The sequence below is a fragment of the Carassius auratus genome, chromosome 16, assembly GCF_003368295.1.
Source record: "Carassius auratus strain Wakin chromosome 16, ASM336829v1, whole genome shotgun sequence".
Classification (NCBI taxonomy): domain Eukaryota; kingdom Metazoa; phylum Chordata; class Actinopteri; order Cypriniformes; family Cyprinidae; genus Carassius; species Carassius auratus.
The window spans coordinates 3863350-3883301 of NC_039258.1; the positions used below are offsets into that span (position 1 = coordinate 3863350).

General features: G+C 37.1%; 2 protein-coding genes across 4 annotated transcripts in view; both read left to right on the forward strand.

Moving 5' to 3' along the window:
* ncoa7a (nuclear receptor coactivator 7a) overlaps window positions 1-3921 on the forward strand; it is a 5441-nt gene extending 1520 nt beyond the window's left edge. Inside the window, exons 2-7 of one of the 2 annotated variants that reach the window (XM_026283434.1) lie at window positions 28-178; window positions 763-891; window positions 979-1131; window positions 1964-2059; window positions 2174-2247; window positions 3374-3921. In XM_026283434.1, the coding sequence (XP_026139219.1) occupies window positions 28-178; window positions 763-891; window positions 979-1131; window positions 1964-2059; window positions 2174-2247; window positions 3374-3509 (739 nt within the window). In that variant the 3' untranslated portion in view covers window positions 3510-3921. Of the gene's footprint in view, window positions 1-27; window positions 179-569; window positions 675-762; window positions 892-978; window positions 1132-1963; window positions 2060-2173; window positions 2248-3373 lie in introns of those variants that run through there. The other variant, XM_026283435.1, reaches the window with a different exon arrangement.
* Window positions 3922-4877: 956 nt separating this feature from the next.
* azi2 (5-azacytidine induced 2) lies at window positions 4878-19756 on the forward strand. Of its 2 annotated transcripts, none has more exons than XM_026283430.1 (8): window positions 4878-5017; window positions 5896-6118; window positions 6975-7091; window positions 7166-7265; window positions 7947-8089; window positions 13634-13695; window positions 14357-14478; window positions 16882-19756. In XM_026283430.1, exons 2-8 carry the CDS (start codon window positions 5903-5905, stop codon window positions 17157-17159), a joined length of 1038 nt encoding a protein of 345 aa, XP_026139215.1. In that variant the 5' UTR covers window positions 4878-5017; window positions 5896-5902; the 3' UTR covers window positions 17160-19756. The 2 variants fall into 2 exon arrangements, with proteins under 2 accessions (XP_026139215.1, XP_026139214.1); XM_026283429.1 differs by having other exon boundaries at window positions 4881-5017; window positions 16900-19756.
* Window positions 19757-19952: the final 196 nt, after the last annotated feature.

The window sequence follows — 19952 nt, forward strand, 5'->3', positions numbered from 1 at the left end:
CAAAGTGTGCTTTCTGCTTCCCTTTAGAGTCGATCATCTGTACACGTTCTTCGTCCAGTGGTCTCCAGAGACCATCTACAGCAAACACAGCAGCAAACCGGACTTCCTCAGGGTCCATCCGGAAGCGCTCGACGTGATCGACTCTCTGCTCAGCAGTTCTGCATCAGAAACATGGGAGGTACGTGGATTACGCTGCATGCACACCATTCAGAAACATGCCTTTGAGTTTATTTTCAGCTGCTGCAATAATAAAACCAATGCAACACGATAAAACACTACAGAAAAGATCAACATTCAGATCCATGAAATGAAGTGCATTGAGTTTGAGGTCCGTTTAGTGGAGTTCATTTAGGATATATATATATACTTTTTCCATTCGTGTTTTCCAATCAAGAAACAAAGCGACACAGATGCATGATATTTAGTGGCCACCTCACTGAAGAAGGTTTTTCCAGTGGGTGCAGGTCACAAACTCTCCTGCCAGCTTCCTCTTCTGTCGCTCTTCCTCTAAAACGAAAGTACTGTTGTAATGTGAGAGCGGGTGGGTGGAGAGATAACGCTGTATAAACACAGTGTTCACGCCGCTGTAGATCAGATCAGTCAACATGAGGCCAGTGCAGCACAGCATCAAGATCTTATACTACGCCAATAAATCAGAGGAGCCGTTTGTGGAGGTGAGCTGAGAAGAGCTCGATCCCCGCTGTGACAGAAGAGAGAGAGAAGCGCATGCATTGACTGCTGTTGTCCTCTGTTTGTGTTCAGATCGTGACTGTGAAGCAGCAGAACAAGCGGCGTCCGAGCGTCTGTAGCTCCGCAGACTCTGAAGCTGACGAGCCGCTGCCGGTTCTAATAGACCAGAGTCAGATTCTGAACGAACGGCATCTGGAACACGTGAGTGGGGCACTTTCATGATTGACTGAAATATGCATGGATGAAGTGAATGCACTGAAGGTCTGAGTGACTGATGTGTGTCCGCAGCTGACCAATCACATCCCGGCGAGGACGCAGGGTTCCTCTTGGAAGCTGGTGTACAGCACGGTGGAGCACGGCACCAGCCTGACCACACTGTACCGACAGATGAGAGAGTTAGACAGACCCGTGCTGATGGTCATCAGAGACACGGACGACCAGGTACACACACAGTTAGGATCGAGTGCAATGCACATGTGACAGATGCACGTGTGTTATTCCTCTAACATCAGGCAAACTGTGAATATGTGCATTTATATCAATTCACTTAGTATTTTTACTTAGTATTAAGAAATTATATTTTTGCCATTTTTTTTTTCTTTTGGGAGAAAAGCCGAGTCTGTTTACAGTATGCAAAATAAAATCTATCTTACATTTAATCATTGCATGCATGCATTTGGCAGATGATTTTATCCAAAGTGACTTTGATATACATTTGATCAGTTCATGCATGGGTTAATATACGCACATAAAATTATAACATTATAGAAATGCATTACTTAAAACTAAATAAATTGTGCAAATAAAATATAAATATGTGTTAATATTATAAATATAAATAATTAATAAAATATTTACAAATAATTAAATTTTCTATTTTATTTAATTTTTACTATAATTATCTCATGCTGTTTAGTTTAACTTCATGTGCTAAAAAAGTAAAACTGAAAATTAATAAAATCTACTGTTTAGGTACTTTAGAATTAATAAAAATGTAAAACTAAAATTTTAATTTAGTTAAAATGAAAATAGATTTTTTTTTAACTAGTTAAATAATGATAATAATAAAAACTATAAAATCTCAAATATACTAAAATATCACTGGTTGTTAGATCCATTTTCTATTGTTAGAGTGCTTTTCAGTTTTTTACATTCAATAAATAAACTGAATTAACAACAAAAATGATTTTGTGTTGTGCAGTATTGTAAGAGATTGATATCCCGTAGCGTTGATATTGATCTGATAAAACAGTCTGTTGTTGTGAATCCTCAGGTGTTTGGAGCGTTTTCCTCCGATCCGTTCAGAGTCAGCAGCTACTGCTACGGGACGGGAGAAACCTTCCTCTACAGCTTCAGTCCCGAGTTTCAGGTGTCTGCTCAATTACTGAATACTGAGTCTGAGTCTGGTTCTGGTTCTGGTTCTGGCTCTAGCTCTGGCTCTGGCTCTGGCTCTGGTTCTGACCTGTGTTTGGTTCCTCTGCAGATCTTCCGCTGGAGTGGAGAAAACTCCTACTTTGTGAGAGGATTCCTGGACTCTCTGCAGATGGGAGGAGGAGGGTGAGTCCTTCATCATTCATTTATCAAGGCTGCATTTATTTGGTCAAATATATAGTAAAATAGTAAAATATTATTACATTTTAAAACAGCTGTTTTCTGTGTGAATCTGTGTTAGAGTGTAATTTATTTCTGTGATGCTCCGCTGTATTTTCAGCATTACATCATTACATTGAAAACATGTTCTATCAATTTATTTTTTTCTTACTTATCAGTTAAATGTGTCTTTGAGGAATTAAAGCATTTTTTTAGTGAACCGTTAGTGAACCGCAATTCATAAGACTAAAGGGGAAGTGGTTGGTCACTTCTGCTTTCTGAATGTGGAAGTGTAATAAAAGTTGAGTAACTGTCACCTTTCACACTCTCGTGACTTTCATTTTCTGTTAAACACAACATTAAATCATACTTCAGCTTCTGCTTAATGGAAAGCAAAACTACATGATGATTTTTACAACGGAGCTCATAGAAGTGCATTCGGGCTCATATCTATGGAAGCCTGTTTCTGACACAGAAAAAAAAAATAAAAAAAAATAAATAAATAAAATAAATAAAAATAAAATAAATAAATAAATAAATAAAATAAAACAAATTTTAATTTACATAATAATAAAAATAATAAAATAAAATAAATAATAATAAAAAATAAAATAAAAAAATAAAATAAAAGACTGAAATAAAAATGATTTTATTTTCTACATGATGATTTTTACAACATAGCTCAAAAAAGTGCATTTAGGCTCATATCTATGGAAGCCTGTTTCTGACACAGAAAATAAAATAATATTTTATAAAATAAAATAAAATAAAACTAATGAAATAAAATAATAAAATAAAATAAAAATAGCATATATAACGCTCAATTTATTTTAACAGAATTTGTGTTTTTTATTCAGTGGCGGAAACCAAAACAAATCTGAATTATGGAATATAAACTTAAAAAAATATATATATATCTAGAGTTTATATCTTGCAATTCTGAAAAGACGTATTATTTAAGTAAGAATAGTTTAAGAAGAATTTCCTGGTGCATGAATGAACTGAGCAAATATATTTTAAATGCAATGCATCTGCCAAAAGCATGAATGTAATGCTCTGCTGTGTGTGTGTGTGTGTGTGTGTGTGTGTTCAGGGGTCCGTTCGGCCTGTGGCTGGACTCGGATCTGTACCGCGGCTCCAGTTACTCCTGCAACACCTTCTGTAACCGTCCTCTCAGCCTCCATCACGACTTCACCGTGCGGGATCTGGAGGTGTGGAGCTTCGTCTGAGAGAAGAACAACAGCAAACCGCCTCGACTCGTCCGGTCACTCATCTCTTCCTCTGAACCAAGAGAGTTACTGTCAAGACAAGTCCAGGCAGGATTTGCGGCTTTAATTCCCGTTTGCAGTAACTGAACACATTCCTCAAGCCCTGGGGATCAAGCGTGCTGCCTACGTAGGGCACACTAGATCTGACACGAGCCCTTGAGTACTACTGACACTCACGGTTTACTGTCTGTACTGTGTTTAATATGCACTTAGACTGATTTCCATGTGAAAAGGAAAAGGGTTTGCTGTGTGCTAGTGATGTTTTTTACTCTATTTAATATCTGTGATCACATGTTGAGTTGTGTTTGTCACGCAGTGCTGGCGCTGTGTTTCTGGGTTTCTAATAAAACACATGGTTTTTTATCAAACTGAACTGTGTGTGTTCTGGAGTTTCTGCTTAAGTAATTGTATTATTAAATAACACTCTTGCGTCAGTCTTTAGCACTGGGCTCAGAGGTTCAGTTTGTTTCATAAGATGCATTACACCCTTACGTAAAACATAAAAACTATGTCAGAATAAATCTCTTCTGTTTTATGAAACTGTGAGCCTGGGAAGAATGTCTGTTGGGAAACTATTAAAGGAACAGTTCAGCTGGAAATGAGTTCATCTGAGATCAGGATGAGTTTGTTTCTTCATCAGGTTTGGAGAAATGTAGCACTGCATCAGTGTCTCATCAATGGATGCTCTGCAGTGAATGGGTGCCGTCAGAATGAGAGTCTGATAAAAACATCCCAATAATCCACAGCACTCCAGTCCATCAGTGAACATCTGGAGAAGACAAAACCTGAAACACATCCAGCATTAAGATGATTTTAACTCAAACACATAGAGTCTAATATAACATATACAGAGGCTTTGATATTTTTGGTTAGATAAGTATCAGGTTTTACATTATGATTACAGTCAAACATTAAAATCTTGTTAGAAAGGGAACACATAGAAAGCATTTTTGTTTCTCAGTATTTGATCATTAAAATATCTAACAAAATAAGGAAGGAAAAGTGATTATTCAAAACACTAGGCAATACAAACATTTTTATTTTTTGTACATTTTATTCAATGTACTTTAATAAATGCTAGAGATAGAGAGAATGAGAATCTCTGTGGGTTTTATTTATTTATACCGCGAAGAAGGTATTTACTCTTTAACATATCCCAATCATGTCCATGGTGTGTGTGTGTGTGTGTGTTCATATTGCTAATGTGATAAAAATCTCTTTTTTTAATTTCTAAATAAAAAATGACCGAAGAGGGCCAGAGGTTACCCATTTTATCAAGATAAATAAATCGATTTCCTCGAGGCACGTGTCTGGCTTCGAGCGCGACGCAGCGCTGCTTCCGCCGGAAGTCCAGTGAGCGGAGAGAAGCACTTCCTGGACAGTGTTTGTGTGTTGTCCAGTCTGTTTTTGTCTCTTTATCATGATTTCTTGCGGTGTTGGAGTCTGCTGTCCGCGCTGACTGCTGTCTGGTGAGTGTTTTATGTTTATTATTCATATTTCATATCAAACCTCATCATAATAATCGCGCAGATGAACACAAACATCTTCTGATGTCTGACTCTGTTCTGTCGGGTTTTATCACACTCGCTTGCTCCTGCTGTAACACATTAGTTCTTCTTTATGTTTCATCTGCTGGTTTGTCACTTTGCTCTTTGCTTGTTGTCATGTTCTTTCTGTTTCACTTTGACCAAAACCATCTGTATATTACAATAAAACCCCTTCATTTGTAGTTTATATTAATATTAACATGTTATGCATGAATGCTGTATTACACAATACAATATTATATTACTATATAACACTGGAATATATTTCATATTTAAGGCCTTATTGGTATTTAAAATCTAAAAGTCTTATTATAGGGAAATAATTATTATTCACTAGATTGATTTTAGTTATTAATCTGAACTATCAGTAACAGCCATAACAGTCTGTATTGATACATTGATGACCATTAATAATAAATATTATTATAATAATAAATAATAATAAGTACAACGCCTAAAAAGAAAAAATAAATAATAAATTTATAATATTTATGGTAATTTATATTCCTATATATTGAAATATATTGAACACGTAAACATAACATTAACATATTTTTCTGAAACGCATACATTATGTTTTTGTATTTATATATATCCATAATAAATATATGTTACATTATTTTTTGTATGCAATTAATCATTTGGCAGCACTAATGTAAATATAGATATTTGATATAGTCTAACATATTTTTCGTTAATATATGCACGTAATACAACAAATACACAGTACACACACACACACACACACACACATTGTGTCGGTGCTTGTTCTGAATGCATCTCTGATGTCTGTTGCTCAGCTCTGGGATGGAGTCTCCGGCGGTGGATGATGACATCTGTATCCTGAAGCATGAGACGGCGTATGGGCCGCCCGAGAGCCCCGTGTCCGTGTGTCCCGGGGACGAGTCGGTGGCGTCTCACTTCGCTCTGGTCACTGCCTACGAGGACATCAAGAAGAGACTCCGAGACACGGAGAAGGAGAACGGCCTGCTGCGCCGCAGAGTCAAGCAGCTGGAGGACAAGGTGTGTGTTCACAAACCATCAAAGGGTTAAAAACGGAGGAGTGTTTAAGCACCTACATTAATTATTCACTCAATCTGTCTATTCCAAATTATAAGTGTATTGCATTTTTGAATGATGAGATAATTATAATATTATTAAACTGATAAATATCATTACATTAAGTATTTTTATTATTATTGAAATAATTGTTTAAATTATTAAATTATTAAAATAGCTATAGTTGTATATTTGAATATTTTTTGTACTATTATAAATAAAAATGCTAAAATATTAAAAACATTTTTTAAACCATTACATTATAAAATTATTAAAAGTCACTAGTAAAATATTAAATATTAGTAAAATAATAATAATAATATCAAATTATTTTATTGTATAAAATTATTAAATATCACTAGTAAAATATTAAAAGGTATTATTATATTATTGAATTATAATTTTTTAATTATGTTAGTTTATTAAATGTCACTAGTAAACAAATTTAATTTCCATATTGTTGAATTATTAAAGTAATTTATTGATTTAAAACATTAAATATATTGTTCGGTTATTTCATTATTTTTATTAAAGCTTACTGTTAAAATATTCTTTATTATTGTTGATTTGTTACATTTTTATATGATTAAATACTACAACTTTCTCTGATTATTTAATTATTTTATCAGTAAATTATTAAATGCTACTTGTTAAATATTAAATTATATATTATAGAATTAGTATTATAATTTTATATTATTAAATGGTTCTAGTAAATTATTAAATATTGTGGTATTAAATTATCAAGCTGTCTTTTAATAGTATTAAATGTTACTAGTAAAATTTTAAAGTAAAATAAATTTTGTGTGTGTTTCGGCAGCATTTCCATCCAGAAGCTCCTCCGTCTGAAGGACCGCAGTACATGAACAAAGCCTTCAGTGCGTACCGCGGCATCTACATCGAGAAGGAGGACCTGCAGATGGAGCTCAATAAAGTGGTACTTCAGCTGGTGTTGGATGGTCAGACCCTCCTGAGTGCAGATCATAAACTCATGTCTGTCTCTTCTTCCAGAAAAAGGAGAAGCTGGATTTAGAGAGGCTTCTGACGGAGCAGCTGCAGGCCAAAGAGATGGAGCTTCTGCAGCTCAGATCAGAGATGGACACCAGCCAAGGTTATATTCATATTCTCATCAGCCAGTGTGACATAATCCCCAGTGTTTGTGAAGATCTTACTATACAGAATCCATGCATTATGTTGCTGCAAATGCGTCCTGTATTATCCATTTATTAAATAATATTACATTCTAAGTGATTAAATAGTACAGGATTAAATTAGTAAATATTTCTTATATTTCTGAATTACTTATATCTTATGTTTTAACATTAAATTATATTAAATTAAATATTATTCAGTTATCATGAACTGTTATTGCAGTATTAAGGTATGTAATGTTATTTATAAATGCATATTAAATTATTAAAATTAAATATTATGGCATTAAAGTATTAAATAGTGTGTTGTTGAATTATTAAATCGTGAAGAGTGGCTAGTAAAAAAGTAAAAACATTTATTACATTTTATATTGTTAAATGTTACTAGGAAATTACTGGGATACAGTAAAAACCTATTTTAAATAATTTACATTCTCCACCAATGAACACAAAAATTATGCTAAATCATTTTTATTTTGGTATAACATTGCATATAAACAGTAAGATCTATCACAGTATATATTTTTGCTAAAAATCTTAAAAATGAAATATGAGGATTCACATTGTGAAGATTGAGTATGGCCTGTTGCATCGAATGTTGCAGTCGAGCGGTTGTTGTAATGCTGTTCTTCTGGTGTTAGTGATGAAGAGTCTGACAGATACGGGAGATTACTGGCAGGTGGACAGATGCAGCAGTGACATAAAGATCCACTCTCTGCAGGAGCAGCTGGAGCGCTTACAGTTAGAGAACGACGCGCTGCACAAGCTCTGCAGGGCCGGACAGGTGCGTCTCCACCTCTGCTACACCTGCACTATATATCTGCGCTACACCTGTGTTACACCCCCCACTAAACCTGCGCTACACCTGTGTTACACCCCGCACTACACCTGCGCTACACCTGTGTTACACCCCTACTACACTTGCACTACACCTGTGCTACACCCCCCACTACACCTGCGCTACACCTGTGCTACACCCCCCACTACACTTGCACTACACCTGTGTTACACCCCTACTACACCTGCGCTACACCTGTGCTACACCCCCCACTACACTTGCACTACACCTGTGTTACACCCCCCACTACACCTGCGCTACACCTGTGTTACACCCCTACTACACTTGCACTACACCTGTGCTACACCCCTACTACACCTGCGCTACACCTGTGTTACACCCCCCACTACACTTGCACTACACCTGTGCTACACCCCCCACTACACCTGCGCTACACCCCCCACTACACTTGCACTACACCTGTGCTACACCCCTACTACACCTGCGCTACACCTGTGTTACACCCCCCACTACACTTGCGCTACACCTGTGTTACACCCCCACTACACCTGCGCTACACCTGTGCTACACCCCCCACTACACTTGCACTACACCTGTGTTACAACCCCACTTCACTTGCGTTACACCCCTACTACACCTGTGCTACACCCCCCACTTCACCTGCGCTACACCTGTCATACACCCCCACTACACTTGCACTACACCTGTGTTACACCCCTACTACACTTGCACTACACCTGTGCTACACCTGCGCTACACCCCCCACTACACTTGCACTACACCTGTGTTACACCCCCCACTACACCTGCGCTACACCTGTGCTACACCCCCCACTACACTTGCACTACACCTGTGTTACAACCCCACTTCACTTGCGTTACACCCCTACTACACCTGTGCTACACCCCCCACTTCACCTGCGCTACACATGTCATACACCCCCACTACACTTGCACTACACCTGTGTTACACCCCTACTACACCTGCGCTACACCTGTTTTACAACCCCACTTCACTTGCGTTACACCCCTACTACACCTGTGCTACACCCCCCACTTCACCTGCGCTACACCTGTCATACACCCCCACTACACTTGAGCTATACCTGTGTTACACCCCCAATACACTTGTGCTACACCCCCCACTACACCTGCACTACACATCAATCACCTTTATTTCAATCACCTTTATTTATATAGTGCTTTAAACAAAATACATTGCGCCAAAGCACTGAATAACATTCATTTGGAAAACAGTGTCTCAATAATGCAAAATGATAGTTAAAGGCAGTTCATCATTGAATTCAGTGATGTCATCTCTGTTCAGTTGAAATAGTGTCTGTTTTAATTTGCAATCAAGTCAATGATATCGCTGTAGATGAAGTGACCCCAACTAAGCAAGCCAGAGGCGACAGCGGCAAGGAACCGAAACTCCATCGGTGACAGAATGGAGAAAAAAACCTTGGGAGAAACCAGGCTCAGTTGGGGGGCCAGTTCTCCTCTGACCAGACGAAACCAGTAGTTCAATTCCAGACTGCAGCAAAGTCAGATTGTGCAGAAGAATCATCTGTTTCCTGTGGTCTTGTCCTGGTGCTCCTCTGAGACAAGGTCTTTACAGGGGATCTGTATCTGGGGCTCTAGTTGTCCTGGTCTCCACTGTCTTTCAGGGATGTAGAGGTCCTTTCTAGGTGCTGATCCACCATCTGGTCTGGATACGTACTGGATCCGGGTGACTGCAGTGACCCTCTGATCTGGACACAGACTGGATCTGGTGGCCACGGTGACCTCGGAACAAGAGAGAAACAGACTAATATTAGCGTAGATGCCATTCTTCTAATGATGTAGAAAGTACGGTGTTATGTGAAGTGTTCCGGTTCCAGTTTACCTAATTAATGCAGCCTAATAATCCTTTAACGGATTTGGATATTAAAAGCATATTAGTATGTTATGTGTATGCCAGGTTAAAGAGATGGGTCTTTAATCTAGATTTAAACTGCAAGAGTGTGTCTGCCTCCCGAACAATGTTAGGTAGGTTATTCCAGAGTTTAGGCGCCAAATAGGAAAAGGATCTGCCGCCCGCAGTTGATTTTGATATTCTAGGTATTATCAAATTGCCTGAGTTTTGAGAACGTAGCGGACGTAGAGGAGTATAATGTAAAAGGAGCTCATTCAAATACTGAGGTGCTAAACCATTCAGGGCTTTATAAGTAATAAGCAATATTTTAAAATCTATACAATGTTTGATAGGGAGCCAGTGCAGTGTGGACAGGACCGGGCTAATATGGTCATACTTCCTGGTTCTAGTAAGAACTCTTGCTGCTGCATTTTGGACTAGCTGTAGTTTGTTTACCAAGCGTGCAGAACAACCACCCAATAAAGCATTACAATAGTCTAACCTTGAAGTCATAAATGCATGGATTAACATTTCTGCATTTGACATTGAGAGCATAGGCCGTAATTTAGATATATTTTTGAGATGGAAAAATGCAGTTTTACAAATGCTAGAAACGTGGCTTTCTAAGGAAAGATTGCGATCAAGTAGCACACCTAGGTTCCTAACTGATGATGAAGAATTGACAGAGCAACCATCAAGTCTTAGACAGTGTTCTAGGTTATTACAAGTAGAGTTTTTAGGCCCTATGATTAACACCTCTGTTTTTTCTGAATTTAGCAGTAAGAAATTACTCGTCATCCAATTTTTTATATCGAATATGCATTCCATTAGTTTTTCAAATTGGTGTGTTTCACCGGGCTGCGAGGAAATATAGAGCTGCGTATCATCAGCATAACAGTGTAAGCTAACACCATGTTTCCTGATGATATCTCTCAAGGGTAACATATAAAGCGTGAAGAGTAGCGGCCCTAGAACTGAGCCTTGAGGTACTCCATACTGCACTTGTGATCGATATGATACATCTTCATTCACTGCTACGAACTGATGGCGGTCATATAAGTACGATTTAAACCATGCTAATGCACTTCCACTGATGCCAACAAAGTGTTCAAGTCTATGCAAAAGAATGTTGTGGTCAATTGTGTCAAACGCAGCACTAAGATCCAATAACACTAATAGAGAGATACAACCACGATCAGATGATAAGAGCAGATCATTTGTAACTCTAAGGAGAGCAGTTTCAGTACTATGATACGGTCTAAATCCTGACTGGAAATCCTCACATATACCATTTTTCTCTAAGAAGGAATATAATTGTGAGGATACCACCTTTTCTAGTATCTTGGACAGAAAAGGGAGATTCGAGATTGGTCTATAATTAACTAGTTCTCTGGGGTCAAGTTGTGGCTTTTTTATGAGAGGCTTAATAACAGCCAGTTTGAAGGTTTTGGGGACATATCCTAATGACAATGAGGAATTAATAATAGTCAGAAGAGGACCTATGACTTCTGGAAGCACCTCTTTTAAGAGCTTAGATGGTATAGGGTCTAACATACATGTTGTTGGTTTAGATGATTTAACAAGTTTATACAATTCTTCCTCTCCTATAGTAGAGAATGAGTGAAACTGTTCCTCAGGGGGTCTATAGTGCACTGTCTGATGTGATACTGTAGCTGACGGCTGAATGGTTGCAATTTTATCTCTAATAGTATCGATTTTAGAAGTAAAGTAGTTCATAAAGTCATTACTGCTGTGGTGTTGGGAAATGTCAACACTTGTTGAGACTTTATTTTTCGTTAATTTAGCCACTGTATTGAATAAATACCTGGGGTTATGTTTGTTTTCTTCTAAAAGAGAAGAAAAGTAATCAGATCTAGCAGTTTTTAATGCTTTTCTGTAGGATATGCTACTTTCCCGCCAAGCAATACGAAATACCTCTAGTTTTGTTTTCCTCCAGCTGCGCTCCATTTTTCGGGCTGCTCTCTTTAGGGTGCGAGTATGCTCATTATACCATGGTGTCAAACTGTTTTCCTTAACCTTTCTTAAGCGTAAAGGAGCAACTGTATTTAAAGTGCTAGAAAAGAGAGAGTCCATAGTTTCTGTTACATCATCAAGTTGTTCTGAGGTTTTGGATATGCTAAGGAATTCGGATACATCAGGAAGATAACTTAAAAAAGCAGTCTTTTGTGGTAGAAGTGATGGTTCTTCGATACTTGTAACAAGAAGTAGAATTTACAATTTTGGCTATATGAAGTTTACACAGAACTAAATAATGATCTGAGATATCATCACTTGGCTGAATAATTTCAACACTATCAACATCAATTCCATGTGACATTATTAAATCTAGAGTATGATTTCGACAATGAGTAGGTCCTGAAACGTGTTGTCTAACACCAATAGAGTTCAGAATGTCTATAAATGCTGATCCCAATGCATCTTTTTCATTATCGACATGGATATTAAAATCACCAACTATTAAGACTGTATCTGCAGCCAGAACTAACTCGGATGTAAAATCACCAAACTCTTTAATAAAGTCTGTATGGTGGCCTGGTGGCCTGTATACAGTAGCCAGTACAAACATAACAGGGGATTTATCATTAACATTGTTTCTCTGGATAATGTTATAATGTTATATGATTACACATGTTACACCCCACTACACTGGCGCTACACCTGTGTTACACCCCCACTACACCAGCATTATATATCTGTACTACACCTGTGTTACACCCCCACTACACCTGCACTACACCTGTGTTACACCTGCATTATATATCTGCACTACACCTGTGTTACACTCCACTGCACCTGCACTACACCAGTGCTACACCTGTGTTACACCCCTACTACACCTGCGTTACACCCCTACTACACCGGCGCTACACCTGCACTACACCTGTGTTACACCCCTACTACACCTGCGCTTCACCTGTGTTACACCCCTACTACACCGGCGCTACACCTGCACTACACCTGTGTTACACCCCACTGCACCTGCACCACAACGGTGCTACACTTGCACTACACCTGTGTTACACCCCAGTACACCTATGCTACACCCCCCACTACACCTGCGCTTCACCTGCACTATATATTTGCACAACACTTGTGTTACACACCAGCAACACATCTGTGTCATATATCTACAAGTTTTTTAAATAAAATGTAACAGTGTAAATAAATGTGCTATAAAATAACGCATCATGTACATTTATTTGTCTTGTTTATATATATATATATATATATATATATATATATATATATATATATATATATATATATATAGATATAGATATATAGATATAGATATATAGATATATAGATATATAGATATAGATATATAGATATATAGATATATAGATATGTGTGTATATGTATATATGTGTTTGTATATATGTATGTATATATGTGTATATATATGTATGTATTTATGTATGTATGTGCATATGTATGTATGTATGTTATTTAATTTTTTTTACATTAATAAAAAAAACAGTTTATTTTAAGTAAAGCATAATACTGTAGCAATTACTATATAAAATATATGTAATATCTATTTTTTTATCTAATTTTATATATACATTTTATTATTTAAATAGTATCAGTCTCATGATGTTCTTCTCTTTACAGGATGTTTGTAAAAACTGTGTAGTTGATGATGATCCGTCTCATGAAGCTTTGACAGACGCCAGGTATTTATGACATTAATGTTTTCCTGTTTATGATGCTTGCAGTGCTGCCAGTGTCCACTAGAGGGAGGGATTGGGACAAAAATGAGAGGGACAGTGAAATGACATTTATTATTCAAATAATGGACACACATTTCATTTTCACCAATGTAAATCATGGGAGAGGTTTTATAATTATAGGTTTTTAAGGAAAAAAATCTTCCTATATTTCTAGCCATTTTTACAGTGAACACACACTACCAATCAAACGTTTTTGAACCATAATATTTTTTTATGCTCTTTAAAGACTGTTTTAATAATTGTTAAAAATAATTTAATTGTTTTCTATTTGAAAGTATTAATTAATTACAGTTTAACATGCATCTGAATAAAAAAGTTATTTTAAATAGTACCATTTTTTCACAATTTATATTTATAGTTTGGATAAAATAAATGCCTCCTTGGTGAGCAGAGGAGACTTCTTTAAAAAACATATTAAAAAAAAGTGTATTTCTTAAACACTTCATATGTGTAGTAAAACCTGCTAAATAACTATAACTAAAATAAATAAATAAATAAAAAAGACATATTTGAAAGCAAAAAAATAATAATAGCCCCAGCGATGCTGTATCACATTAAGAAGAGTGCACCTTCAGGAGGAGTTCTGGGTGTGTGTTGTGTTCAGGGCGATGGTCCGGTCGTATCAGGACGTCCTCGGTGAAGTGTCCAGTCTGCAGTCAGTCGTTCGCTCTCAGTCGGAGCTGCTGAAGAAGATGAGAGAGAGACCAGCGCCCGTCTTCAGACGAGGTGAGCTCACCAGCGCTCTTACACCGAAATAACCATCAGACCTCAGCCTCTTCCTGCAGCACAGCGCTTGTTTCTCACACAACACAGATCTACACTGTCTCAATCACAGTCTGGACATCTTCTCTTGCACTTGCAAGGTTATGTCTTTCAATTTGGATGTCTCATTCTTTTTTTTCCCCATTCATTTATTTATTTAATCAGGGACAATGCGCATTATTAGTGCATAGATATTTGAAATGAAGGATTAATTATCATCAGATTTAGTTTCGCAGTTCTAATTAATCTCTAATAAAAAAAAATTTCTTGCACTTTTTTTTCTTTCTTTTTTTCGACATGGATTAAACAGAAATAAGGAAATTGTTATCCCAAAATAATTTTTATCTCACAGTTTTAATGTTTCTTCTCAGAATAGTTTTTATTGTTGTTATAATTGTAAGATGTAAACTTGTTTGAACCTCGCAGTTCTTACTTTCTTCTTTATTTCGTCTAATGGAAAAAAAACAAGTTCATTGCAACTTTATCTCACAATTCTGTTGTTTTTTTGTTTTTGTTTTTAAACTCAGAATTGCGAGTTTATATCTTGCAATTTTAAGTAAATTTGTAACCGTGATTTTTGCTTAATTCTGACTTTTTTTTTGCAATTTTATTTTTTTCCCCGACTTTTTCTCTTCCACACTTGAGACTTTATATCTCACAATTCAGATGAAACTTTTCAGAACTGAGTTTATATTGCATTTGACTTTTTCTTATACTTTTTTCTTCAGCCACAGAATAAAACAAAAATGACAGGTAATTGCAACTTTTATCTTTTTCTCACCATTGCAAGTTAACATTTCTAGAAACTTGCCCTTTCTGAGTCAGACTTGTGAGATATAAACTCAGAATTGCATTTATTTAATTTTTTTTATCCCAATTTTTTCAATGGTAGTGTATCATGGTTTCCTTAAAAAAAAAAAAAGAGAGAGAGAAAAAAAATTGGCAACACAACTGTTATTAACAATTTTTCAAAAAACTTTTAAACAAATCTTCAGTAATTCCAAACCTGTATAGAATAGTGTATATTTTCTATCACACACCTGAGCTTTCAAACACACTTCAGGTTTACAGCATAAACACTTCTGCTCTGTCTGGATTCATCTGCTCATGGAGTTAAATGATCTTGTGATGTTGTGTGAAACCTCAGCGCTTTATATGACTGTGTGTGTGTGTGTGTGTGTGTGTGCTTCTGGTCTTTCTGCGGTTGTCAGTATTCCCTGTGTGTCGCAGAGGAAAAGCAAAAGGTGCAAATTAGAATCAATGCTAAAAATGAGGAAGAGCTCCATGTTTATTTGAGTGACTCTGGAGCGGGCGGCTTTCTTTAAGATATAGCTGGTATATTCCTCTGAGAGATCAGAAACATAATCAGTTTTCAAATGAGCCCCTCGTTGTTTCTTGAGATGAGAAGCAGAGAGTTAGTGATGTGTGTGAATCTGTGCGTCTCTGAGGAACGCAGTCTGATTTCTGTCTGTGCTGTAAACACTGCTCTCTCTCCCTCACTCTCTCTCTCTCTCTCTCTCTGTGTCTCTCTCTCTCCCTCACTCTCTCTCTCTCTCTCTCTCTCCCTCACTCTCTCTCTCTCTCTCCCTCACTCTCTCTCTCTCTCTCTCCCTCACTCTCTCTCTCTCTCTCCCTCACTCTCTCTCTCTCTCTCTCCCTCACTCTCTCTCTGTGTCTCTCTCTCTCTCTCTCTCTGTGTCTCTCTCTCTCCCTCACTCTCTCTCTGTCTCTCTCTCTTTCTCTCTCTCACACTCACTCTCCCTCACTCTCTCTCTCTCTCTCTCTCTTTCTCTCTCTCTCTGATTTTTATATGTATATACCGGTGTGTGTGTGTGTGTGTGTGTGTGTGTGTGTATATATATATATATAAGTTATTTATTTATTATTATTATTTAAATTTAGTCATTTAGCAGGTGATTTTTATCCAAAGCAACTTACAAATGATCCATTATCTTCTCACATTACAGTATACATATAAAATAATAAACACAACAAAGACTTTATGTAATCTATTATTTTCTACCATGTATAAGTAACAATATATATGTAGTAGGAAAAAAATAATTAAATATATAATACAAAAAAAAAGATAAATATATGATAAAATGTATAAAATGTTTGATGTGTACAAAACAATATTTCATAATAGATAATAAATAATGTAAATATGTATATATATATATATATTAATCATATATAAATAAATGATTATGTGTGTGTGTGTGTGTGTGTATATATATATAAATATATTATTATTTTAGATATCGGTGAGTCAGGCTGTAGTGAGTGCACTCAGTAGGGAGCATGTTTTGAGGCTGTAGTGTGTTTGTGGGAGTGTGTAATAAATCCTGAGGCTGTGGGTTTCAGCTGCTTCAACTGTTCCAGTGCAGTGCCTGGACGACATCCCTCGCCCCCCCAGCGCTCCCCCACTGCCCTCGACCCCAGATGACCCCCAGGACCCCTGGCCCCTCCCTCGTCCGGCTCCGCTGGGCAGCCCCGGCGTGCGGCTCAATCCCCCCCTGCGCATGAGCTCGCTGGACGACAGCTCCTGGTCCTTCCCCAGCCCTCCTCGACCCAGCGATGCTGTGTTCTGGGACCAAACCAAGCCCAAGAGCCCCGCGGGAGACTGGGGCCAACCGTACTGAGTCTCGGCCCCCGGCCCCTGGCCCCGGCCCTCCACACCTTACCTGCCTTAACACACACATCCCTCTCTGGATGATCCCGGGTGAGCACATACCTCTTGAGCGGATGCGTTCATGATGACTAGGGTTGGGAATCGTTCGAGTCTTATCAATGCCGATTCTTTTAGATTCCCAATTTAAACATATTTGAGACCCTTGAGCACAAAACCAGTCATAAGGGGTCAATTGATTTAAACTTGAGATGCATACATCATCTGAAAGCTGAACATCTCATGCAATTCATGTATGGAATGATTCAATGACTCCCTTTCAATGCTTTTGAATGAATCTCTTGAATGAATGATTCAAAGACAAATTCATTTTAAAGATGCACGCACAAGAATTGATTGGCAAATGGAATTTATTGGAATTGATTTTCGGTTCCCAACCCCGTGTCCAACAGGCTGATGCTCCTCTCCTGGGTCGAGTTGATTCTATTAAGTGAAACGGATCCTGTCTTGTATTTATGAATGTGTAAAGGGAAGGATTTAGTAGCTCAAGCACTCCTTGAAGGTTGTTTCTTTAGAAACACGTCTGTCGTGTGTTAATGCCCGTAACATACTGCTGTTCGAATCAGAGAAAACAACGTTTAAGTGTTTAGATTTAGTCAATTAACGAGTGGATCTGTGGGCGGCGGGTGGCTTTGTGCAAGTTATTTAGCTTTAAACAGGGTCTCACGGTCAACCTGGAAGTTTCTATATATTAAAAAAAAAAAACTATTTCTGTAGTAAATTATTTGCTCTTTTAGGGGCCAAGCCCTTGTTGTATCTGTTAGTTTTTGTATTTTCCTGCCGCTCTTGAGTCTATGGATCCCCATAGAACCGTCAGCAAGTTGTGAAATTTGGCACACAGATAGAGGACAGTCTCAATATTAATCACACCAAATTTGGAGTCTCTAACTCAAACTCTCTAGCGCCACCAACAGCTCAAAGTTGACCTCACACTTATACTAAGAATTTTTGAGCTGTAAGGTCTAGAAGCAAAATTTTTTCAGAATTTCTCTGACTTAAAATTCCTCTGATTCCTTGGCTTATGCCAAATTTGATTGCGTCCCATAACATCATTTTCTGTCATGAAAATGTTCCCGCTACTTTTTACTTCTTTTACTTCATTGATTTGATTTTCACGAAGTTTTAACCAGGTCGTCTTCAGACCATGCCAACAAAAAGTAATGGAAGTCCACTTTATTAGACTAACTGTTCTTGAATAACACCCAAACAAATTAAACGAAGAGCACGCCAAAATGAACATGAGGCTATATCCTCACAATGCTTAAGCGTGTTAAACCCAAACTTGGTGTGTGTTATAATAACCATGATCTGAGGTTATTAAAAACCTTCACAGTTTGTAGACAGGAGTTTTGAAAATGAATATTTTTGGTTATAACTTTTGAACGATTTGGCCAAAAATCACAAGACTTGTCATTTTACTTTTGTGATGACATACCAAGCAGAACGATACCTAATATTCCCATGTCAGCTATTTCATCGTAAAGTGCATTTTTTCCTTCTTTTGTATTGTTGTTGTAGTTGTTACAAATGCAAATCTCAAAACTCAGTTTGTGTCATCAGCACCATGCCCTGAAGGCACTCAAAAAGCTTTAAGCAATTATAATGACATTTAAAAAAATTAATGCATCAACTTTTGAATATTTTTCCTACTGGTCTTTACGGATTTCTTAGATTATGCTCAGAACATCGATACAAATTATACCCTAATTAGCCAAACTCCCCATCCGCCGTTTTTAGTTCCTCTGAAAACTTTTTTTTTTTCATACTCCTCCTAGACGATTGGTCCGATTCTCATGCTCGGCTCCTTTAATAGCTGCTTTCAGCTATTTCTAGAAATTCTTAAAGAATCAGAAACTAAAGCTGTGGCAACCCTGTTTAAAGTCAACATCAAACAAGCTGTTATCTTATGAGTATTTATTAAGAAAATTAGATTTTATCCATCAGAAATCCAACAGATCTGATTGTGAAAGGGTTTCTTATAAATTGTAAATGTTGGTGAATTATTACAAAAATGTTTTTTCTTCTTTATAATCATGTGCACTGATGCATCATTTAAATTATTATTTTTTGCTTTCAAAGATGTTTGTTAAAAAGAAAAAAGAAAAAAAAAATATATATATATATGGCCAGAGTCTGAGTCAAGCTGCCTTAGGCATTAACAATGTACAGAGACACAAGCAGTCTGTTTCTGCTGAGATTCTTAGTCTCGACACCAACTGTGTTCTGTCCTGTAAAAGAAATGTGAAGCACAAAGACGATGAAAAATCGATTGTATGTGTATATAAACTTCTAACAGTTCTACAGGCCGGACTTTGAGAAACAAAGTGGTATCAAAGGAAATCTTGTGTTTAAAAGCTTGTAATGCATTTGCTGATTTGATTTGACAGCTGTCATGTGACCACAATCCTCACTCATCACCGAGAGCCGATCACAGACGACAGATACTCTACCACCACAGATCTGTCAACCAAAATGCAATGTACAGTAGTTATTTTTAGGATTATTAATCCTGAAAAGTTTGTAAATATTCAATAAATTAATTCATGTGAACGCTGTTTCTGAAGGTTATTAAAAGGTCTGATGTAATGTTACTGTATCTGTGGAGGGTTGAGATGTAATTATTGTAACGTTGAAGGATAAATATAACTTGTATCTGATGACATTCAGCACCAACAAACTATTCTATTACTTTTGAGTGTTACATTGTTTCTTGTCTCTCATATTCATATGGCACACGCTTTATTAA

Excerpts from the sequence above, each read along its gene's own strand:
- azi2 (XM_026283430.1), top strand. The coding sequence starts at position 5,903 with ATGGAGTCTCCGGCGGTGGATGATGACATCTGTATCCTGAAGCATGAG. Across the intron at positions 7,266-7,946 it reads AGAGATGGACACCAGCCAAG|TGATGAAGAGTCTGACAGAT; the intron begins GTTATATTCATA and ends TTCTGGTGTTAG. Across the intron at positions 8,090-13,633 it reads AGCTCTGCAGGGCCGGACAG|GATGTTTGTAAAAACTGTGT; the intron begins GTGCGTCTCCAC and ends TTCTCTTTACAG.